This window comes from Peromyscus maniculatus, chromosome 1 (genome assembly GCF_049852395.1).
Source record: "Peromyscus maniculatus bairdii isolate BWxNUB_F1_BW_parent chromosome 1, HU_Pman_BW_mat_3.1, whole genome shotgun sequence".
NCBI classification, from domain to species: Eukaryota; Metazoa; Chordata; class Mammalia; order Rodentia; family Cricetidae; genus Peromyscus; species Peromyscus maniculatus.
The window spans coordinates 33971098-33995343 of record NC_134852.1 but is presented as its reverse complement, the minus strand read 5'-3'; the positions used below and the strand labels follow the sequence as shown (position 1 = coordinate 33995343).

Sequence of the window (24246 nt, the reverse complement as noted above, 5' to 3'; positions counted from 1 at the left end):
GAAGACAAGATGGAGGTTCAAACCTGTAATCCCAGAATTTGAGATGCTGAGGCAGAAGGATTGTTCCAGTTTGAGGTCTGTCTAGATGACATAGTGAGTTCTAGGCCAGCCTGGGTTATAGTGTGAGACCCTGTCAATAAAGAAAAACAAAGGGCAGAGGGTGTTGCTCATTTGGTGGAATGCTTGCCCAGCACACACGAAGCCCTGCATCCATTCAAAGCATCCCATACTTGGTGGTATATGCCTGTAACCACGTGGGTGCTGGAGGCAGTAGTACCAGAAGTTTCAGACCATCCTCAACTGTATATTGAGTTCAAAGCTAGCCCTGACTACATACTGAGTTCGAGGCTAGCTTGGGCTATAGAAGACCTTGTCTCAAGAAAAGGAAGGAAAAAAAAAAAATCAGGGGCAGGGAGGAAGGAAAACTAAAAGTGAACAGGCCACTGAAGTGGTCCAGGATGGAGAGACACATGATAATGTGGTCTGAATGATGGAACCCCTATTTCAGAGTGACCCTCCCTTTCTGGACTATACAAAGGGGGCATTTTGCTTAGGGTCACATGGTTGTCAGAGACATGGCTGGGGGACCTTGTACACAGAGTGTCCCTTACTAAAGAAGAGATGGGGACACAAACATGGGGATAACTCTTCAGGGGAAGCAGCCAAACCCTAAACCCCACCTGCTGCCTTTCGGGAGAGGTGAGGAGGGGGTCCTTCAATGTGGAGGGAAGGGCTCACATTCTCAGCATTCTGGGAGCCCTGAGTGTGCAAGGAAGTGTGATGAGCGTGCTGGCCCCCAGAGGGGTGACTCAGGCCTGTGGCTCGAGTGGTCTGGTAGGAATAGGAATAGGGCCTGAGTCAGCCTGGCTGGACAAGAAGGGGGGAGGGGAGACATGGGGCACACAACTGCGAGAGGGTCTCCTGTGTCTATTAGTGTGTTATGACCAGAATGGCAGCACCTGCAAAGAGATGAGGAACTCTGAAGCTGTCTGGTTGGGAAGGGGAGCGTCTGTACATGTAGCCTTGTCCTCCTGAATCAGCATATCCATCAGTACTGACTGCTTTGTAGGGGAGTATGTCTTAGTGGGGGGCCAGTTTCTGTGTGTTTCAATTCGGAGTGTGTTTCTGTAGGTGTCACTAAATGTCAACGGTGACGTTTATCTGTTTTCCCTCTGTGTCCTGTGTTCATGGCTGTTGACACTGTGTGAGACCAGAGCTGTTGACACTATGAGGCTAGCTTGAACACTTCTGTCTATTAAGGCGACAACGTCAGCTCACAGCAGTGCACCTGCGGATGTATGTCGTGATGTGAGGTCCTGTTCCCTTGCAGAATCAATAAGTCTCCTGGGGCATGGCAGTTTGTGCCTGTAATCCCAGCACTCAAGGAGGATTACAAATTTCAGGCCAGCCAGGGCTACACAAGACCCTGTCTCCAAAGGGAGAGGGAAGACGGATTGTTGATGTGTTTCTTATTGACTGTCGAAGGAAAAGTATGACTGCTAGCATGAAATTCTGTGTCTTAGTATGTACCAAAGGAGAGACAAAAAGCCAGGCTGAGATCGGTAGCGGAGTATCAACGCGCTTCTGCTCTCTCTGGGGTCTCTTTATTACTGACTCCCCCTGATTCTTAGTGCCCGAACCCCAGGAACTCACCTGTTACTCATGCGTCTGTGCCAACCCATGCATATGTGGCAACGTCCCTTTCTTGCAGTCTCTACAGAGGGCCGCTGTGGCTACGCAGCAACTGTTTTCTCATCCATCTGTGTCTGTGTTTTGGCACAGATTAAGGCTGCGAGCTCTCCACCCCCTCTCTTGGGGGTATGGTGTGGTGGTTGGGGGAGTCAACATTAACTTTTATTGCTTCCTGGTTTGCATCTATTTGTCTGTCCTTGTCAGTGCTGACATGTGTTGTTTGGGGGTTCAATGCCTAAGTCTGCAGAGGTCTGTTTGTCAGTATTAACGTCTGTGTATACTATTTGGCCAGGCGTTTACAGTGATGTGTGCAGGTTGGACTTTGTGTTTGTGTGTTCCTCCCCACACTGGCTCATGTGTGTGGGGTAGGGGTGGGCGGCTACGCCTCATTGTCAGCCCCCATGTGTTTACCAGTAAGTCCCAGGGCATTTATGTCACTGTGTTTGGGACAGCATCCGCCCTGTGAACGGTGTATAGCTTAGCCAGTGCTGCTTTTCTGTGTTTATATTTGTGCTAATAACGGACCCTGTGTATTTAAGAGTGATTCACTGTCGGGGGAGGGGAGGGTGCTTTGTGAAGGAATTTTGTCAGTTTGTGTGTGTGTATGCCTCTCTGTCCCTCTCTATCTGAGTCAGGGCGTGTCCTCTTCTCTCTCCATCTCTCATTCCCTTAGAAAAGCCAAGGGTGAGGGTGAGCGGATGGGGTGGGGGCGGGGCAGTACATCTGGAAAACACATCTGGAGTCCACAGGCTCTTGTGGAGCAGTGGAATCCAGGAGAAGGGGGGGGGGGTCCCAGATCCCTTGGTTCATCCTAGAGTCCTTATTTGAGATGCCGCCTCCGGGACTTGAGAATGGGGAATCCCACGCTGTGCACCCCCAGGACAGGCCGGAAGTGGAAGGTGGGGGGGGGGGGCGCCCCGTGACTCAGGCGGGGGCAGGAATGCTGCGGTTGGAACAGAACGGAGCTCCAGAACCAACGCCCCCTCCCTTGCCCCGGGGCTGCTCCGACTGGCCTAGGGCGCCAACTCCCGTGTAGTGGCCTTCACGTGCCAGGTGGCTGGACGCGACCCAGCGCTCGCCCCCTCCGGCCGCGCGGGCTGCGGCGCCGGCACCTGACCTTGGCGGGAACGGGCAGCCGAGGCTCTTAGGGCGCTTCCCTGCCCACCTCCTTCCGGCCTTCGAGACGGATTTTCCCCGGTTCCACTCCCTCTGCAATCTGAGAAAAGGAAACTTTGTGTCTGGCTAGCGAGGCCACCCTCCAAAATACTAGGTGGAGGGAACGCCGCGCTCGCACAAATGCAGATGCCAGAATCACACAAGTACACTATGTCCCCCGACTTACACGAGCCATGAAACAGATGGGCAGACGCACGCACATGCACATCCACCCCGCTCAGAACTGCAGGCCCAATAGTACTAGAGCCTTCACTCATCCGCCACACTCACGTGAGTGTATCGGGAACCCTGCATAAGCGGGTATTGCATATCTGCTTGTTTACGCGCTTGTGTCTGGGGTGTTTGTAGTTGTACTTTTTTTGTGTATGCACAGTAGTGACACAGGTATACACAAAGAAGGGGTGGACACACAAACAGAGACAAGCAAGAGAGTCAGACAAATGCCTTTGGCCGACAAATCTCTCCCAGACAACGTTTATTCAAAACGCACTAACTGGCTTGCTTGCCCGTTACGTTGTACAGGCTCCCCTTACACACCGAAACACAGATGCACACGCATGAGTTCATTTGCCTATCAGGCTTGGTTTTGCCTGCCTGTCATCCCAGCTACTCCAGAGGCTGAGACGAGGATTTCATGTTCAAAGCCCTTCTGCGTTCCAGGGTCTCCTCAAGCCAGTCTGGGCCCACTCAGTGAGATCCTATCTCCAAAAAGTAAAATGAAGTTTGGGGTTGTAGCTGGGCAGCGAGTATCTGCCTAAATATGTCAGGGAAGAGATGGGGTGTGGCTCACTGTAGAGCCATGGATTAGCATGTGCGAGGCCCCGGACTTAATCCAAAAGATTCAGTCTGGAGAGATAGTTTAGCCAATAAGTACCTGCTGCTGTTCTTGCAGAGGACTTGAGTTCATTTCCCAGCACCTACATGGGCCAACTCACACCCTCCTGAACTTAGAGCTCCTAGGAATCCCATGCCCTCTTCTGGCCTTTGAGGGCACCTGAACACCGGTGGTAGACACACACACATACACACATGCACACACTAACAATAAATCTTCTTTAAAATTCACGCACTCATTCAACAGACATTTGTGGAGCACCTACTGTGTGCCAGGCCATGTAGGGCTACTTAAACAGACGATCCCTGCTCTCCTAGAGTGGACATTCTACTGAGGGAGAGCCCTAAGCAGCGTGATTCTTGGGAGGGGGCAGATATGGAGGTGGGTTCCAATTCCACACAGACTAGTCAGGAACAGGATAACTTAGGAGTGTCATCCGAGAAGAAACATAAAAGAAGGCAGGGGAAAACCACATGAGCATCTGTGGGAAGACTGTGCATGTGCGTGAGAGAGGAGAGAGAGAGAGAGAGAGAGAGAGAGAGAGAGAGAGAGAGAGAGAGAGACAAGGCCAGTGTGTCAGTAGCAGACCCAGCCAATACAGCAGGTGTAGGGGACAAATTTATCAATGCGCAAACACTTGTACATACCAGACACTTCCGTTCTTAAGTATGTGTTCATTGTTTGTGTCTCTGTAAATCTGTGTAGGCCTGTGTGAGTATGTGTTGATATGTTGGTACCAGGGCCTGGCCCCCATTATCTGAAGTAACGGGGATTGAACCCAGAGCCTTCGCACTATAGGAAAGTACCAGTGAGCTACATCCAGAATCTTGCTTTTTTTCAGTACTTACTTCTTTTATATGTATGTGTGTGAGTGCCTAAGTGTATGTGTGCATGCCGTGATAGTGAGGTCAGAGAGGACATTGAATTCCCTGAAATTGGAACGACAGGCAGCTGTGAGCTGCCATGCGGGTGCTGGAAACTGAACCCAGGTCCCCTGCAAGAGCAGTAAGTGCTCTTAACCACTGAGCCATCTCTGTGCAGCCCCTTCTGATCTGTTTTTTAATTGTCTGGTTTTGAAACAGAATCTTGTGCTCATTCTTCTAGGCAGGCTTGAATTTGAGATCCTCCTGCCTCAGCTTGCCGATGATCTGGAATGACAGGTGTAAACCATCTGGCTGGGCAGATGTGAACACTTCATGGGCCTGTGTGAGTTGAGTGTGTGTGTGTCTGTGTATGTGAACATAAGCACGTGTGTTTCTGTGTGCACCCAAATGTGTGTGTATGTGACCGTGTGGGTCACTATCTGGACACAACAGCTTTTAATTATGTTAGCCTAGGTGGGCCATGTATGTTCATGTAGTGAGGCATAGGACTGGTGTCTGGGAAATGGAATCTGTGTTCCTAACGTGTTGTTCTCTTCCCCCACACTCCCACTCCATGCAAATACGAGATGGGCTGGCCTGACCTGGCCAAGCCAGGCAAGGTGTGGGGGCTCCTCATAGCCTGGGAGTCTCCCACTCAACACTAGACTGTTTTCTCATATTCTTCCCCAGGCCTGAACAAGACATCTTCTTTCTCCTGTGAAGCCCACAATGCCAAGGGAGTCACCACATCCCGCACAGCCACCATCACAGGTACCACCAACCAGCAAGAGGATCAGGAATCTTGGTGGTAGCAGTGGGCAGGGGAAGGTGCCTGGACCAGAAGTCAGAGAAGGCAGAGGGAATGTGGAGAGCTTCGGGGAAAGGTTCCTAAGAATCTGCCTTCCCTCATCTGTCCACAGTGCTCCCCCAGAGGCCTCACCATCTCCATGTGGTTTCCAGACAGCCCACGGACCTGGAGGTAGCTTGGACCCCTGGCCTGAGTGGCATCTACCCGCTTACCCACTGCAACCTGCAGGTGAGACCCTCTGACTTTGATCCCTTCCTTCTCAGCCCTCCTCCTACCCACACCCACAGGCCCACGTCTTCCCTATGAAAAACCAGCCCTTCCACTGAGTGTTGGGAAACAAAAGAGACACCAGTTAATCCAGCTGTCCTGGATTTTAATCCCCACTTCACCTGTTGGCTGTGTGAACTTGAGCAAATCCCATAACCATTCTGGGCCTCAGTTCTCCCATCTGTAAGATGGGCATGATGGTAATATTTATGAGATAGGAATGAGAATTCAGTAAATGAAGGCAAGTAGCCAACTTAAAAAAGCATCTGGGGACATATTACAGACTAGTAACTGATTTTATCTTTTTTCCCCCCCGAGACAGGGTTTCTCTGTGTAGTTTTGGTGCCTGTCCAGGATCTCGCTCTGTAGACCAGGCTGGCCTCGAACTCACAGAGATCTGCCTGCCTCTGCCTCCCGGGTGCTGGGATTAAAGGCGTGCGCCACCACTGCCGGGCTGATTTTATCATTTTTTTAGGTTTAATGGTATTGACTTTACCAGATTGGGAACTCTGAGCCAGCAGGACTCGTAGCTGTTCCTGTCACAGCACTATGCTTACTGTCCTCGCCCTGACCACTCTGGGTTGTCGCTGTCTGGCGTTTGGGCTCTCTGAGGACAGTGCTGTTAGTCACGTGGTCACCTAACTGTTGCCTAGCATAGGCCAGACAGATGAGCCCAGTTATAATGGTACAGGCCTATAAAGCCAGCATTTGTGAGCAAAAGGATGGAGAGTTCAAAGCTATTCTGGGCAACATAGCAAGATTATCTCAAAATAAAAGATTTTAAAAGCTGAAAGTATGGCTTAGTGGTAGAACCCTGGCCTAGAATCCTCCAGTGAGGGGCTGGGGCCGTGGCTCAGTGGTAGAGCCCCTGCCTAGAATCCCCCAGTGAGGGGCTGGGGTGTGGCTCAGTGGTAGAGCCCCTGCCTAGAATCTACCAGGACGGGTTTCCCTTTCACGGTATGGAACTGAGAGGTCCAAAAAGGAAAGTGGCCTGCCCCCCTAGCTAGAAGAACAAAACTGAGGTTGAATCCTGGCTTTTCACCAACTTGAAAGACCTCAGGTCAGCTGCAGCTGCACTCCTACCCACATCCATGCAGTGTCCAGAGAGAAGCAGAAGTGTGTGTTCTTCCCTCTCCAGGTCTCACTTCCTGCTGCCCACAGGCTCAGGCTGGACGGTTCCTGAGGGAGGGTCATGGCTGTCCCAGGGAAAAGAGAAGTGGGAGTGGGTTTGAGCCCACTGTCTGCACCCGTCTCCCCTTTGTCCTGGCAGAGGTTCCTCTTCCTGTCTGTCACTGTAGGTCAGAGAGCAGGCTCGTCCCCTCTTGCTGCCCATCACTGGCCTGCCTCTTCGGATCTTGGAGTGTCAATGTCACCCTCTCTGGGGACTATGTCACTTTGGGAAAGCCACTGAATTTCTGGGCCTCAACCTCCCCATCTGTAAAATTGGAATGAGACAAAGAATTGAGCCTATAAGTGGAGAAGAAGAATTGGGTGTGTTTATCCATAAACAGGCTTATCAAGGGACTTGGCACAAAGAAGGTACTTGAAAAATACTGACTTTGGGGGCTGAGGTAGAATTTAGCGGTAGAATATTGGCTTGGCATGGATGAGACCTTTGGGTTCACCTTCAGTCGTGCCTAAAGGGGTTGGGGACATGTCTCAGTCAGTACAGTGTTTAGCATGCCAGCTTGAAAACAGGAGTTTGATCCCTAGAACCCACACAAGAGAGCTGAGTGTAGTGGAACACATTGTAATACCAGTGCTGAGCAGGTGGAGAGGGCGGATCCCTGAAACTCATTGCCTGGCCACCTAGCCACATCAGTGAGTCCCAGGTCCTATTGAGAGACCCTGTCTCAAAAAACAATGTGGGACCAGCAAGATGGCTCAGCAGGTAAAGGTAAAGCAGCTGCCAAGCCTGAGGATTTGAATTTAATTCCTGGGACCCGAGTGTAGTAGGAGAGAACTGACTGGCACAAGCTGTCCTGTAACACACATACACTCACAAATAAATAACTATAGTACTGATAATAACAATAAAAACACCAAGCACAGTGGAACACGCCTTTAGTCTCTGCCTCTGGGGAGGCAGAGGCAGGTGGATCTCTTGAGTTTGAAGCCAGATTGGTCTATGTAGCAAGTTCCAGGCCAGCCAGGGATACATAGTAACACCCTATTTCAGAAAAAAAGAAGTCAAGGAGGGGGCAAATTGATACTATTGTGTATAAACAACCTAGTCTACATGTCTTTAAACTTTGACATATGACAAGTATAATCCCCTTGTCACTCAGTAGGGGACAAGATCTGGAGACTGGATTTTTCTTTGTTTCTTTTGTTCTTTTTTGTTGTTGTTGTTTTCTTGAGATAGTATTTCTCTGTGTAGCCCTGACTGTCCTAGAACTCGCTCTGTAGACCAGGCTAACCTGGAACTCACAAGATCCGCCTGTCTTTGCCTCCCTAGTGCTGGGATTAAAGGTGTGCGCCACCACCAGCTGGCCCTGATTCTCCCCCCACCCCCCGCCCCACTCCCCTCACCCCAAGACAAAATCTCATGATGTAGTCCAGGCTGTCCTTGAACTGCTGAGCCTCACTGAGAGCTGGGATTATAGGTGTGTGTGTCACTACACCCTCTACACAACTGCATTTAATCTCTTTGTTTGTTTGTTTGTTTGTTTGTTTGTTCTGGTCTTTTTGTTGTTGCTTTGGGGACTTTGCCTAAGGATGGTTTTCTGTGTGATGCTGGGGGTTCCAGTGCGTGCGCTGGGCAAGTGAGCCACTCCTTCAGCCTGTCCATTTAATCTCTGAACAACCTTTCAAGGCATCTCTGGTCCTCTAAATGAGGAAACCGAGGCTCAGGAAGGGCAAAAAAGAGTTGCCAGAGGTAGCTTTTTCCAAGTGGCAAGACACAGATGGTGTGGCCGTATGGTTTCTTAGCTTTGCAAATCTGGATGTTCATGTTGTCCTGTTGTGATGTTACAGCACACATGCGCGTGAACACACAGAGATGCATGCAAGCTCAGAGACAAATGCACACTCACACACACACAGACACACACTCAGAGACCCACATATTCTTGTAAAGTTGTATAGTTACACTAGGGCCACAATCAAGAGTGGTGTGACTATTCTCTGGTGCTCCTGTCTTTCCCCATCCTCAGGCTGTGTTGTCAGACGATGGGGTGGGCGTCTGGCTGGGAGAGCCGGATCCTCCAGAAGAGCCCCTTACCTTGCAAGTATCTGTGCCCCCTCACCAGCTTCGGCTGGAAAAGCTCCTTCCTCACACCCCATATCACATCCGGGTATCCTGCACCAGCAGCCAGGGCCCTTCGCCCTGGACCCACTGGCTTCCTGTGGAGACCACCGAGGGAGGTAAGAAGGTCTTGGGAGGAAGATGCCGCTGAGCTCTGCTTTATTGGTGCCACCCTGAGCTTCTCCTCTCACCCCTTTACCCCACGTGGCCTTAGTCTCCTTGTCCAGCTGCTGACCCCTGAACTCTGCCCACTGGCCTCTCTCCAGATCTCTCCCTGAGCTTCCGCTCATGGAAGGCCTGCATGAATTGCCCACGCGTCTGCTCTTTGCAACCTGCCCCACTTCCTGGGAACAGGGGAAGGGGTCAGAACGAGGTGGGGGTACCAGCTTCCCTCTTCCATGTCCTCCAGTGCCCTTGGGCCCCCCCGAGAACGTTAGCGCCATGCGGAATGGGAGCCAGGCCCTCGTGCGTTGGCAGGAGCCAAGGGTGCCCCTGCAGGGCACCCTGTTAGGGTACCGGCTGGCATATCGAAGCCAGGACACCCCTGAGGTGGGTGCTGCTGGCTGGGTTAGGGTGGAATGGTTGTGGGAAGAGGGAGATGGGAAAGAGATGAAAAAAGCAGACGTAGGCAGCGGTGCGAATTCCGGGGATCCTAAAGGGGTCCGCAAGGAATGGGCTGCGGAATGTCTGTTTGTGAGCATTGTAAAAGCACCTTGTTGAGCTTGGGAACTGTGAATTTTACAGCATCTTAAGGAAGGAGTGCTTCCCTAATTTATGCAAATGTTTTATCGGGGCTAGCTACACCCCAAGGTGGAGAGGGGGGATGGGAAGTTAGGAGGGTTTGGATGGAAGTGAAAAGATAAGATATCAGTTCTTCAACAAATGCTGAGCTGTGCCTGGTGCCAAGCACTGTTCTGAGACCGAGTCCCTGCCCCATGCCAGCTGACATTCCAGAGTGCGTGGGGCTAGAGATGTGGAGAGAAGTGGAGATGAGGGCTTGAGGATGATGGACAGAGTTGAGGCTGAAGTCTTAGGAGTTCTGGACCTAAACGTCCATCCTGATGTCACCTCTGGACTTCCTAGGTACTTATGGACATAGGACTAAAGCAAGAGGTGACCCTGGAACTTCGGGGGGACAGGCCTGTGGCTAACCTGACTGTGTCTGTGGCAGCCTATACCTCTGCTGGGGATGGGCCCTGGAGTCTTCCTGTGCCCCTGGAGCCCTGGCGGCCAGGTAACTCCAAAGCCATGCCCAGGTCTCTTCCAGCTGCCCTTAGGATTGCCTCTTCCTGGCCCCCTTGACTTGCTCCCCATGCCTCTGAGTGCTCCCCCAACTTAGATTCTGTTCCTACCCTGAGCCTAACACAGAGCCTCCCTTGACCCCTTCACTTGTATCATGGCAGTCTCACCCTCTCTGAGCACACTCCTCTCTGTCCTTTCTCCTCACAGGACAAGGACAGCCACTCCACCATCTGGGTAAGGGCTTTTGTATTCCCCTTCTCTCCCCCACTTCAACATGCAGTGAGGGCATGTGCTTTTCATGCCCCCCTTCATGCTTCCCAAGCACATTGCTCTAATCTTCCTCTTCTTTGGCTTCTGTGGTCCTTGATGGAGGTGCCTAGAATGGCCCAGTGGGTGGTGTGGTTGAGAGGATAGATTCACAGACGCATGGGTATGTGAGGAGTAAATTAACAGATGCTGGGTGGGTGGATGAGTTTGTGGAGACTGGGTTGAGAGATAGACTGAAGGATAGCCAGGCACAGTGGCACACAAAGTTCATTTAGATCTCAGCACTTAGGAGACAGAGACAGACAGATCTCTGTAAGTTCGAGACCAGCCTGATCTACACAGTGAGTTCCAGGCCAACCACATAGTGAGACCCTGTCTCCACAAAGAAAAAAAAAAATTGAAGGATAGGTAGATGCATAGATGGATGGATATATGGGTGGGCATATGGAGTGTGAACTGTTACACACATAGATGAATGCATATATGGACAGGCTAATGGATAAATGGATGGATAGTTGGAAAGTCTGAGGGATAGACAGAACAGTGGAAGGAAGGAGGGAAGGAGGGAAGGGGAGAAGGGAAGAAAAGAGGAAAAGGGAGGAGAAGGAAGGGGAGAGGTGCTCTCTTTCAAATATTCTTCAGCAATTGTCAAACATTCTTCCTATTCCCATAGTGTCCTCCTAGCATTGTAACAGCCGCCGCTTAGAGCGCAACTCACTTTCTTTAAATGCCCTTCATATATCTGCTCATACTTCTACCTCATCCACCCTCCTCTCCAGCCCCATTAAAACCCTTCATTCCTTACACATGCCCATTGCATACTCAACTTTTCCTTTTTTGAGACAGGGTCTTACTATGTAGCCCCTGGCTAGCCTGGAACTCTCTATGTAAATCAGGCTAGCCTGAAACTTTATGCTTGCCTCTGCCTCCTGAACACTGGGCCCAAAGGCATGCACCGCCATGCCCAGCTGTACTCAACCTTTGTGTGTGTGTTATATCCATCACACATGACACAATTGCATCCACTGAAAAATGTACAATCAGCTGGGCGGCGATGGCGCAGGCCTTTGATCCCAGCACTCGGGAGGCAGAGGCAGGCGGGTCTCTGTGAGTTCGAGGCCAGCCTGGTCTACAGAGCAAGATCCAGGACAGGCATCAAAACTACACAAAGAAACCCTGTCTCGAAAAACCAAAAAGAGAGAGGGAGGGAGGGAGGGAGGAATGAAAGAAAGATAGAAAGGAAGGAAGGAAGGAAGGAAGGAAGGAAGGAAGGAAGGAAGGAAGGAAGGAAGGAAGAAAGGAAGGAAGATGTACAGTCCACAACTGTCCCATACCCTATAGCTGTTTTTCCAGGAATTTTACCCACCTTAGTCCAAATGCCCTCACCCTTAACAGTCTTGTTACCTTTCTCTCTCTATGCCTCTCTGTGTCCTCCCTCTGTCCTCCTCCTACACACACACACACACACACACACACACACACACACACACACACACGCACGCACACTCACGACACTATACTCGAGTCCTTCCATGCTCTGTTCTATGCTGTCCTTTCCTTATGCCCTCCCTATACTCCTCCTTTGCCAGTTCACACATTTTGCTTGTTTGCAGCACACTCTTTTGGTGCTAAATCACATTCCTAAAGATCACTGCTCACAGCCTGCCATGGTGGCACACACTTGCAACCCCAGCACTTGGAAGGCTATGGAGGCAGAAGAATTAGGAGTTCAAGCCCTCCTGAGCTACAACAAACATTGTCTCTAAAAAGAAAAGGGGAAAAAAAAAAGGCAGGAATGTAGCTCAGCTACTAGAGTGTTTGCCTAGCATGCATGAGGCCCTGGGTCCCATCCCCAGCACTACACAAGCCAGGCATGATGGTCCATGCCTGAAACCCCAGCAGAAGGATGAGATGTTAAAGGCTGTCCTTGGCTGCATACTAAGTTTGAGGCTAGCCTGGGGTTCATTTGACTCTGTCTCAAACAAAACAAAAACTGTGGACGTTTCTCATTTGCCTTGTGCCGCCAAACTCCTCCAGTGGCCACACACTTTGCACACACACTTCCCCTCTGCACTTGTATTTCTCTCTCATTGCTCTCCTCACTGAGCACTCCCCAGAGATATTGCTTGGTTCTTTGCTCCCCAGCCTTCAGCTGCTTGCACTGTGCTCCACACACTCTCCTGCGCTGTGTGGATTCTCTCCCTCGCTCACCTGCCTGTCCACACCCAGGTCACTTCCTTGCACAGTTATCCTGCCACTCTCTCCCCTTCCTCCCCTGTACTATTTCAGATTGTCTCCCACATTCATCTGTCCTTCACACCCACCCACTGTAGGCACATCTGACCTTCCCTTTCCACCCAGTTCCACTCCAGCCTCCCTCCCATGTCACTCCTTCTTGGGCCCCAGGGAACTGGATCCAGGGACCTTAGCCATGATCTATCCCCCATGCCCCCTGACAGTGAGTGAACCCTCACCTCCTGCCTTCTCGTGGCCCTGGTGGTATGTACTGCTGGGAGCAGTTGTGGCCGCTGCCTGTGTCCTCATCTTGGCCCTGTTCCTTGTCCATCGGAGGAAGAAGGAGACCCGCTATGGGTGAGTTAGAACTCCACGGGAGAGGCCCTGTGGACAGGGATGGAGAGGCTGGAGACAAGGAAAACCGAAGAGGAGTGTGTGTGTGTGTGTGTGTGTGTGTGTGTGTGTGTGTGTGTGTGAAGTGGAAAGGATGGAAGGCAGAGGGTGGTGGTTCAAGATGTGCTCTACCAGCACTAGCAGAGAGAGCACCCAGGTTGGGAGTGTACGGGTGCTTGCTTTTGTCCCCACTAGAAGGACAGGGGTCCAAAAGTTCTGTTCATGACCCGCCTTTTCCCTTCTCCCTCTAGGGAGGTGTTCGAACCAACAATGGAAAGAGGTGAACTGGTAGTCAGGTATCGTGTCCGAAAGTCCTACAGTCGCCGGACCACCGAAGCCACCTGTAAGTGAACTCCACATCTCCTTCCATGCATTGGTCAGTCGCTTGAAAAAAAAAATCTCTGTAGGTGATCTGAGATTCTGTAGATGCATGAGAGAAAAGTTTCTGAAGGTCTTTAGAACACAAGGTCTTTAGAGCCCCAGGCCGTAGGGATAGTGAAGCCTGGACCACACATAGCTTTGGAACAATAGAAGGCAGGGTGCTGTGTGTTCTCACCGCTGTGACAAAAACAACTTCAAGAAGAAAGGGTTAATTTTGTCTCAGAGTTTGAGAGTATGACTGGTCCATGGTGATGAGGAAAGGCTGGGGCAGCTGGAGCATTGGGTGGCTGGTCAGTTTCAGTCTGCAGTCAGGAAGCACAGAGAGATGGAGGCTTCGTGCTCGGTTCGATTTCTTCCTTTTATTTGATCCAGAATCCCAGCCCATGGAATAGTGCAGCCCACATTTAAGGTGGGTCTTCCCATCTCAATTCCTAGTTCAGAAACTCCCTCCAACGCATGCATAGAGGCTGTGGCCCAGGTAATCCTAGATCCTGCCTGGTTGATATTAACCATAACGAATAAGTATTTGGGGTTTTGTTCATTTTGAGACAAAGCACAGGCTGAACTTCAACTTCTTTTGCCTCCAATCTCCCAAGCACTGAGACTCTTCCTGACTCTTTCATTCTTTCTTTCTTCTCCTTCCTCCTCCTCCTTTTCTTCTTCTTCTTCTTCTTCTTCTTCTTCTTCTTCTTCTTCTTCTTCTTCTTCTTCTTCTTCTTCTTCTTCTCCTTCTTCTCTTTCTCCTCCTCCTCTTCCTCCTCCTCCTTTTTCTCCTCCTCCTCATCTTCTCCTCTTCTCCTCCTCCTCTTCTCCTCCTCCTTCTCCTCCCCCTCCTCCTTCTAATACAGTCTCACTCTGTAACCAAAGCCAGCCACAAACTTCCAACCTTCCTGTACCCACCTCCTGAGCACTGGGACATGGGCCACCATGCCATGCCAGGTTAGGATCATTGAATCTCAGACACAGTAAATCTTAGGAACACCAAAATCTAAGAGCCAGCCAGGTGCGACGGTGACGCACGCACACCTCTAATCCCAGCACTTGGGAAGCAGAGCCAGGAGGATCTCTGTGGGTTCAAGGCCAGCCTGGTTTACAGAGCGAGATCCAGGACAGGCACCAAAACTACAGAGACACCCTGTCTCGGAAGAAAAAAAATCTAAGAGCCAGACGATCTTGGGGAAATGATGATGATGATGATGATGATGATGATGATGATGATGATGGAGAAAATGATGGTGGATGATACTGACATGAGATGATGATGATAAGGACAGTGGCATGACATCCTCCCACGCTTTTCTTTTTTGTTTCTTTTTTTTTTCTTTTGTTTTTTTTTGAGACAGGGTTTCTCTCTGTAGCTTTGGAGCCTGTCCTGGAACTTACTCTGTAGCCCAGGCTGGCCTCGAACTCACAGAGATCCACCTGGCTCTGTCTCCCGAGTGCTGGGATTAAAGGCATGCACCGCCGCCTCCCGGCCCCCCTACGCTTTTCTAAGCTTTCATGACATCTCACCCACCCCCACACATACATTTTTCTAAGCATTCATTTGATCCTCGAAACCCAAAGACATGGGTGCCTGTTCTCACCTTCACTTCAAAGATGAGGGAGCTGTAGCATAAAGTAGCTGAGCAATTTGCTCAGTGTGATGAAACTTGTCAGATGAATAAGTGAGATTTAAACCCAGCCAGTTCTGTCATTTTTGTTTGGTTTTGTTTATTTTTGATAGGGTCTCAGGCTGCCCTTGAACTTTCTGTGTAGCCAAGATTCTCTTAAAGTTCTGATCCTACTGCCTCCAACTTGTTCTGAAGCTCACTCCCTCCCCTCTCTCTCCTCCCCCTTTCCTGGGGCTGTAACTCAGGGCCTTACCTATGCTAGGCAAGCAGGGTACCACAGACTCATATACCGTTGCCTTCTTGAGGTAGTGTCTCACCAGTAGCTCAGGCTAGCCTTGAATTCTCCTCCATCCTCCTGCCTCAGATTCCCATATTTTGGGATTACATAAGTGTGTCACCATATACAACTTGAAGCCAATACTTCTGCCACACCCAGAAATGGCCTCTTGGAATTATCAAACATTAGAAACAATAGAATTATAGACTCAGTCTTGGTGTGAACAATAACATGCTTAGCACTTATAATTTTGAAAATCATATGGTCTTAGAACCGAAGACCCTTAAGATCATAGAGTCACAGAAGGTCCCAGCTGAGGGTGACCCTCAGAGGCACCACCCATTAAAGTGCCTCGGTTTTCCAGCTGGGGAAACTGAAATCCAGAGAGCAAAGGGACAGAGCTAAGTCTATATCTAGCACACAGACTGCCAGGGTCCCAGGGGATGCTGGGAAGGTCTGGGAAAGACATTGATGTGGACGAGGAGGTGACAGCAGTAGTGGCTGCAGTGATCTGATGGAGTCACACACAGCCTCAGTTCTTGCAGCGTGAGCCTGGTCCCGAGAGGTTCCTGAGGCCTGGGCTGGACATTCCTGAGGTCAAAGTGATTTTCACAGTGATACCAAGATGCTACTTGCTCTTTTGCACCCTCATTCTCTATAAACTTTCAAGGGAGTTTCCCTTGGGCTCTCTGATCTGTGATAATATCATCAACAATCTGTAGTCAAAGGAACATATGTTGTGTGTTATTGTGTTTTTAAAAAACTATTGTCAGGGGCTAGCAAGATAACTCGTTGGTTAAGAGCATTTGCTGCCTTTCCAGAGGACCTGGATTTGATTCCCAGCATCCACATGGTGGCTCACAAACATCTATGACTCCTGTGCCAGGGTATCTGATGCCCTCTTCTGGCCTCCGTGGGTACTGCATCACATGGTGCACAGATACACATGCAGGCAAAACACCCATACCTACATACATATAAACAAAATTTTAAAAATAAACTATTATCTTAAATGAGACACAGTTGCAGATCGTGGGAGGCTAAATCCAGGAACATCCAAAGTTTAAGGCTTGCCTGGGCTAGGTTGAGTTCAAGGCTAGCCCGTGTAACTTAGTGAGACTGTCTCAAAAGAAAAAGTAAAAAGGGGTCTGGGGATGTAGCTCAATCTTCAGTAGTAGAAAGAACACTTATCTAGAATCCTCTAGTGAGGGGCTGGAAGTGTGGCTCAGTAGTAGAGCTCCTGCCTAGACTACCCCAGTGAAGGGCTGGAAGTGTGGCTCAGTGGTAGAGCCCCTGCCTAGAATCCCCCAGTGAGGGGCTGGGGTGTGGCTCAGTGGTAGAGCCCCTGCCTAGAATCCCCCAGTGAGGGGCTGGGGTGTGGCTCAGTGGTAGAGCCCCTGCCTAGAATCCCCCAGTGAGGGGCTGAGAACATGGTTAGGTTGAGCTGCATATTAAGACTTTTTTTTTTTAATGAATTGAATACAGTGTCCTTTGTACTACCTAGTAGTATTCTTTTTGCACCTTTCCTGGAACTCGCTTTGTAGACCAGCCTGGCCTCGAACTCACAGAGATCCGCCTACCTCTGCCTCCTAAGTGCTGGGATCAAAGGTGTGTGCCACCACCGCCCGGCTTAATAGTATTCTTATATGAAGACTATGGATTCTATTTTGTTTTGTTTTGTTTTGTTGTTGTTTGTTTGTTTTTTAGACAGGGTAGTTTTGGAGCCTGTCTTGGAACTCACTCTGTAGACCAGGCTGTCCTCAAACTCACAGAGATCCACCTGGTTCTGCCTCCCAAGTGCTGGGATTTAGGTGTGTACCACCACGGCCCGGCATTGTTTTGTTGTTGGTAGTGTTTTATTATTTAAGACAGGGTCTCAGTATGTAGCCCCCACTGACCTCAAATTCATTATGTAGACCAGGCTGGCCTTAAACTCACAGAGATATGCCTGCCTCTGCTTCCCAAGGTGCTAAAGATATATGTTTTTTAGACTGGCCCCCTTATGTAGCCCAGGCTGGCCTCAAGCTCAAAGCAATTTGCCTGTTTTTTCTCCCTGGGGAGGACTAGAGGAATGTTATACCATACCTGGCCTTACTTATTTTGTAATCACATAATTATATTTATGGAGTACAGTTTCTGGAATACAAGGAGATAATTAGATACTTGTGTATAGTGTGTAATTATCAAGTCTGGGTGATTAGCTAATTAGGCTTTACATGTCCTTGAAACACTTGTCGTCCCTTTGTGCTGGTAACCTTCAGCTTCTGAAGAACTGTGTGTTTAACAGCTGGTACAGAGAGTACTGACCAATTAGGGTGCCCACTGGAGCAAGGTTGTGGCCAGGTTTTCACCTTGTGCTTCCTTCTACAGAGCAGATTTAGAGGCTACAGCAGTTGGGATGGGTTGAGTGCTTGAGACAGGAGCTAAGTTTGAACCAATGTCAAAGTGATTCAGTGATCGACAATGCCTATGTCCCTCCTGGCACATATTGCTTAAACATCAATCCTGCCACGAGGCTCTGTCCACCTCTTTTCAGTGAACAGCCTGGGCATCAGCGAAGAGCTGAAGGAGAAGCTACGAGATGTCATGGTAGATCGGCATAAGGTGGCCTTGGGGAAGACTCTGGGCGAAGGTGAGTCACACACACACACCCTGAGATTCCTCTCTCCCCAGTTCTCAGCCACCTGAAGGAAATAAGCATTCCCACGGGTCCCTCTGAGGTCAATATCTTTTATCTTCTGCTACAGGAGAGTTTGGGGCGGTGATGGAGGGCCAGCTCAACCAGGATGACTCCATCCTCAAGGTTGCCGTAAAGACAATGAAAAGTGAGTATGTAGGCATGTGCATGTACCTGTAGGGCCCTAGTCCCTAACCCAAAACTCTTTCCTATGCTCTGGGAAAGCGTCAGTTAGAAAATAGAGCCCATGCCAGACACTTGAATAAAAGGAATTGAATTCAGGAACACTGCTATCACGTTGAATGAAGGTCAGATTGACATAATAACTGAGGCATCAAAACAAACAGATTAGCCACAACAGGAAGTCACTTCCACCTCTAGGCTGAAGGGCAGAGGGAGGAAACTGTTGCCAGAGCCCGTGGCCAGTGAGAAGTTGAGAACACACAGAATCAAGGGCTTCCCTGGGGGAGTCAGAAACCTGATGGGCCTGCAATAGCTCCAAGGTGATTCTGGAAGCAGAAAGAGGGTGAGATAGCCTGCCTCTCCCCTCTTCTCCCTCAACTGCCAGCCTCCCACCAGTGTCTGCTGCTGACAGACTCCCGCAGGGAAGGGAGCTTGGAAATGAAGCTTTCGAGGAGGACAGGACAGAATGATGCACAGTTGGCCACTTCATGTATCGGCTGTGATTCTACCTCCCCCACCCTTCCTTCCTTGCTTGGAAAAGTCATTCATAACGTCGCTATTTCCTAGGGCTATTATGAGACAAAGCATTACATGCCAGTGGTGGCGTGTAATGCATACTGTTAACGTAGGTGTGACTATATCGCCCGGGAGAGTAAGAGTGAGTCCAGAATCAAATAGCACAAGAAATCAGGGGGGAGTCTTCCTATACTGTTGGAGCCCACTAGGTTTCCTAGTGGCTGTACCTAGCAGGACTGCATAAGAGGTTGATCGGACCACGAGCCTGGGTACCAGGTGTTTGTAAGGATGTAACTAGCAAGGGGGAGGACTTTTGCTCCACCCCTTGGTATTGTTATAAATAGACCTTTGGAATAAAGTTCTGGGCCTGTTTGGATAAGGATCCAGGCCCTCCCGAGTCTATCCTGTGTTTTCTCTCTGTTCTCTCTCCTCACTATTTTTTTTCTTTTTTTTTCCGGAGCTGAGGACCGAACCCAGGGCCCTGTGCTTGCTAGGCAAACACTCTACCACTGAGCTAAATCCCCAACCCTCTCCTCACTATTTCTAACTAAGTCTCTTATCCCTCGGTCCTCAAGAGTTCCTGGGGTAAATAAGTGTGGGGGCTGGTCCTCTACACTATACAGGAAGAAAAGCCTGGAGGGGTCAGGCAAGCGCTGGAGGCGAGAGAGGGTTGATCTTTTATGAATTATAAAGTTTAGGGGCTTCAGCTATAGAGTCATTAATGCATTTGCATATTCATCATTTGAGCATCTCCTGTACACTGGGTTAAGCTGTTTGGGGGTGGGGGTGCTGAAGACTGCAGAGCCCTGCACATGCCAGACAAATACCTACCTCAGAGCTACTTTCCACTGCTTTTATTTTTTCATTTTAAAGTGTTTTTTTTTTTTAAATGTATATTGGTGTTTTGCCTACAAGAATGTCTGAGTGAGGGTGTTGGATCCCCTGGAACTGAAATTACAGACAGTTGTGAGCTGCCATGTGGGCGTTGGGACTTAAATCCTCTGGAGGAACAGCCAGTGTTCTTAACCCTTGAGCCATCCCTCCAGCCGCTTATTTTTTCATTTTAAGACAGCATCTCATCATGCGTCTAAGGCTGGCTTCCAACTCATAATCTTCCTTCCTCTGCCGACTTGACAAGTATACACCACCATGCCCTGCCTCCTCGTCTTTCAAACTGGCTAATAAGGTGGCATAAGCTGATAACCCCAACATTTGAGAGGCTGGGGCAGAAGGATCATAAGTTCCAAGCCAGCCTGGGCTACAGACTGAGACCTTGTCTAAAGAAAAAAGTGCTTCAGTGGTAGAATGCTTGGCTAGAATCCTCCAGTGAGGGGCTGGGGGTGTGGCTCAGTGGTAGAGCCCCTGCCTAGAATCCCCCAGTGAGGAGCTGGGGTGTGGTTCAGTGGTAGAGCCCCTGCCTAGAATCCCCCAGTGAGGGGCTGGGAGTGTGGTTCAGTGGTAGAGCCCCTGCCTAGAATCCCCCAGTGAGGGGCTGGGGGTGTGGCTCAGTGGTAGAGCCCCTGCCTAGAATCCCCCAGTGAGGGGCTGGGGTGTGGTTCAGTGGTAGAGCCCCTGCCTAGAATCCCCCAGTAAGGGGCTGGGGGTGTGGCTCAGTGGTAGAGCCCCTGCCTAGAATCCCCCAGTGAGGAGCTGGGGTGTGGTTCAGTGGTAGAGCCCCTGCCTAGAATCCCCCAGTGAGGGGCTGGGGGTGTGGCTCAGTGGTAGAGCCCCTGCCTAGAATCCCCCAGTGAGGAGCTGGGGTGTGGTTCAGTGGTAGAGCCCCTGCCTAGAATCCCCCAGTGAGGGGCTGGGGGTGTGGCTCAGTGGTAGAGCCCCTGCCTAGAATCCCCCAGTGAGGGGCTTGGGTGTGGCTCAGTGGCAGAGTCTCTGCCTAGAATCCCCCAGTGAGGGGCTGGGGTGTGGCTCAGTGGTAGAGCCCCTGCCTAGAATCCCCCAGTGAGGGGCTGGGGTGTGGCTCAGTGGTAGAGCCCCTGCCTAGACTCTCCCTCTAGAGGGATTGCCTTGCGTTTCCAAGACCCTGGGCTCTCTCCTCAGCACTACGTAAATAAGCAAACAAACAAACACTATGTACATCTATTGAGGATAAAATAATTTAACATAAGTAAAACAGTGAGTCTGGCATCTTAAGACGCAGTAATGCCATTTGATGAAGATGAGTGATGATGCTGGAGGAGGGAAGGAGTCCTCTCCCTCCCTCCCTCCCTCCCTCCCTCCCTCCCTCCCTCCCTCCCTCCCCCCTCCCTTCTCACTCACCTCCCTTTCTCTCCTAAGTTGCCATCTGCACAAGATCAGAGCTGGAGGATTTCCTGAGTGAAGCTGTCTGCATGAAGGAATTCGACCACCCCAACGTCATGAGGCTCATTGGTGAGGGAGGGGCATGTTCCCTCAGGGCCACCCCAGAGCACAGACCACCTCCTTCTGTGCTGGAAAGATCAATCTTCCTGGCTCCCCACCCGCCTCTCCTTCGGGATCAGCAAGCTCCCCTTCTTTTGCTCCCTCAACTTGGAATGTGACCTCTGAACTGTTCCCAGAAATAGCGGAGGTCCCCAGGAGGGCTCTGGAAACATCCCTGGGAAATGGCTTCTCTGAAGGAAGCCGCGTCCTTACCACCCTCTCCCAAACAATGCGGAGATTAGATTTGAGGGAGTGGGAAAAAGGGGGGGGCTGAGCCTGTCTGGGAGTGGGGTTGGGTTCCCCTCAAAAGAGCCTACCAGAATGACCGATCTTCCTTGTGTGTGTGTGTGTGGGGGGGGGGTGCTCAGGTGTCTGTTTCCAGGGTTCTGACCGAGAGGGTTAATGACTGATCTTCCTTGTGTGGGGGGTGCTCAGGTGTCTGTTTCCAGGGTTCTGACCGAGAGGGTTTCCCAGAACCTGTGGTCATCTTGCCTTTCATGAAACATGGAGACCTACACAGTTTTCTCCTGTATTCCCGGCTCGGGGACCAGCCAGTGGTGAGGAGCATTTATTTTTCCCCATCCATTAGCATTCATGCAGAACTACTAGCTGTGGAGAAGGAAGGAGACAGTTTACCTCAGGCTTGCTCTGTGGATCCTGTACTGCAGGGACGGACAAGGCAATAAATAAGTTAACCGAAAGAAGCAACAGCATTGAGAGCTACTAAGGAAATGCAGAAGGAAGGATGATAAGGAGGCCTTGGAATTAATGTGGCTGGAGGGAAGGGCCTGACTAAAGGGGTGACCTTGAAGGAAGCACTGACTGAGGAGCTATTGGGAGATCCATTCCAACCAAATGCTTAGCATGGCCCAGGGTCTGAAGACCACGAAAGGGCCCCTGTCTGAAGTGTATGTCAGAAGCTAAAACAATAGCCCACCAAGTCAGAGAGGGGTAGATTTTCTAGGATCCTCTTATCTATGAAAAGCTACAGGAAAAGTTGATGTTCTCAAAGCCCTGGAAAACCACAGCAGACCCAGCTAGGCACACACAGGGAAGGAAGGAGGGCTGAGGAATAAGACAAGGTTTCTCTGTGTAGTCTTGGTGCCTGTCCTGGAACTCTCTCTGTAGACCAGGCTGGCCTTGAACTCACAGACATCAGCCTGCCTCCTGAGTGCTGGGATCAAAGGCAGGACTGAAGGTGTGCGCCAAGCTGCCCAGCTGAAGTGAGGCACTTTTATGACTCTTCTGACCACGCTCTCTCTTGGCCACCTCCCCAGTTCCTGCCTACTCAGATGCTGGTGAAGTTTATGGCCGACATTGCCAGTGGTATGGAGTACCTAAGTACCAAGAGATTCATACACCGGGACCTGGCTGCTAGGAACTGCATGTGAGTTGCAAGTCCGCTGGAAAGCCCCTCCTTCCTCAAGGAGCTTCCTCCCCATTCCCCAGGATGAAAGAGAAACGAGCCATTAGGGAAAGTTGGACCCCCAGACAAGGTTAAAAAGGTGTGGCACTCAACTTTTTGAGGCTGTGACAAACCTAAGAAAACCAAGTGGAAGAGGAAAGAAGGATTCCAGGTCATGGTCACCTGGGATGAGCCAGGCGGGAAGGTGTGAGATGGTGATAGACAGTATGGTAAAGGCAGAGCTGCTTACCTTGTGGGAGCAGGAAATCGGAGCGACACAGAGCCCCATCAGAGGTACCACCCCAGTGATCTAATTCCTTCACTAGGTACTGTCTCATAATAACCACTCAGTTGTGAACTTTTCTATGGGTAGCATCCCCTTGGGCAGCTCTCCAGAGCATCACCAGCTGGGGACCAAGCCTTCAGCACATCACCCTTTGCAGGGTGACACTTCATATCCAGATCATAAGAGAACACCAGCAAGGAGGTGGGGAAGGCTTCCTAGAGAGGTCCTGAAACTGAGGTCTTTATTGTTTATTTGTTTGGGTGGAACCCTGGCTGTCTTGAAAGCTGCTATGTAGCCCAGGCTGGCCTTAAGCTCACAGAGATCCTCCTATCCCTGCCTCCTGAGTGATGGGAATAAAGGCGAGCACCACCACTCCTGGCTAAACTGAGGTCTTGGAGGATTTAGATGTGGAGAGAGAAGAAATGGGAGGCAGGGGCAGCTTATTGTACAGCCTGAGGTGAATGAAGGGACAGAGGTGACAGGTGGTGGTAACATGAGCCTCATTTCTGTCTCTTCTACACTGAGTGTCTTCCCTAGGACTACTCTGGAGGAGAGCCACATTGGATAAGGGGACTCTGCAGAAAAACACAAACAGAAAATAGGCCTGACCTGGAATTAAAAGATGAAGGTGCAGGGCAGGCCATCATAGACTTAGAATATTAGTCTCAGCCAGGCGGTGGTGGCACACGGCTTTATTCCCGGCACTCAGGAGGCAGAAGCAGGCAGATCTCTGTGAGTTCGAGGCCAGCCTGGCCTACAGAGCAAGTTCCAGGACAGCCAAGGCTGCACAGAGAAACCCTGTCTTAAAAAAATGAAACAAAATTAATTAATTAATGACATCTTCTTTTGCTCAAGCCAAGGCCAGTTGGCTGATATGATGTCCTCTATTTAAAAGGTGGTGTTTGCTGGATGGTATTCACTGGCATGAAAGTCTTGGACTTTTTTTTTTTTAATGTAGATGCTGGCTGGATATATGGATGTGTTTAGTTATCATTTGTGCCCATCCTGATACACACACACACACACACCATGTGAGGTTCTTGCTTTGTTTCTTTGTTGGTTTTTTTTGGGTCAGTGTTTTTTGGGTTTTTTGTTTGTTTGTTTGTTTTGTCCACCTTTGTTTGGGTTTATTTGGCTTGCTTTTTAAAAAGATTTATTTATTTGTATTTTATAAGTTTAGGTATTTTGACTACATGTGTGTACACTACCTGTGACCAGTGCCCAAACAGACCAGAAGAGGGCACCAGAGTTAAAGACTGCTGTGAGCTGCTGCATGGGTGCTGGGAATCAAACCTGGGTCCTCAGTTAAAACGTGTGCTCTGTGCTCTTAACTGTTGAGATATCTCTCCAGGCTCACTGCTTTTTTAAAAAACTTATTTATTTTATGTGTATGGATGAGTTATGGATGGTTGTGAGCCACCATTGGATGCTGGGAATCCAACCCAGGTCCTCTTCAAGAGTAACAAGT

The 24246-nt window shown here is 50.1% G+C and overlaps 1 protein-coding gene across 4 annotated transcripts in view; it reads left to right on the top strand.

Moving 5' to 3' along the window:
• The window catches only part of Axl (AXL receptor tyrosine kinase), a 33396-nt gene that overhangs the window by 3757 nt on the left and 5393 nt on the right, over positions 1–24246 (top strand). Inside the window, exons 5-17 of one of the 4 annotated variants that reach the window (XM_006988031.4) lie at positions 5257–5337; positions 5487–5602; positions 8797–9007; positions 9298–9437; positions 9972–10122; positions 10338–10364; positions 12857–12989; positions 13277–13368; positions 17833–17928; positions 18044–18121; positions 20965–21057; positions 21523–21644; positions 22365–22474. In XM_006988031.4, the coding sequence (XP_006988093.1) occupies positions 5257–5337; positions 5487–5602; positions 8797–9007; positions 9298–9437; positions 9972–10122; positions 10338–10364; positions 12857–12989; positions 13277–13368; positions 17833–17928; positions 18044–18121; positions 20965–21057; positions 21523–21644; positions 22365–22474 (1450 nt within the window). The remainder of the gene's footprint in view (positions 1–5256; positions 5338–5486; positions 5603–8796; positions 9008–9297; positions 9438–9971; positions 10123–10337; positions 10365–12856; positions 12990–13276; positions 13369–17832; positions 17929–18043; positions 18122–20964; positions 21058–21522; positions 21645–22364; positions 22475–24246) is intronic. The other 3 variants (XM_006988032.4, XM_016006548.3, XM_016006549.3) reach the window with 3 other exon arrangements.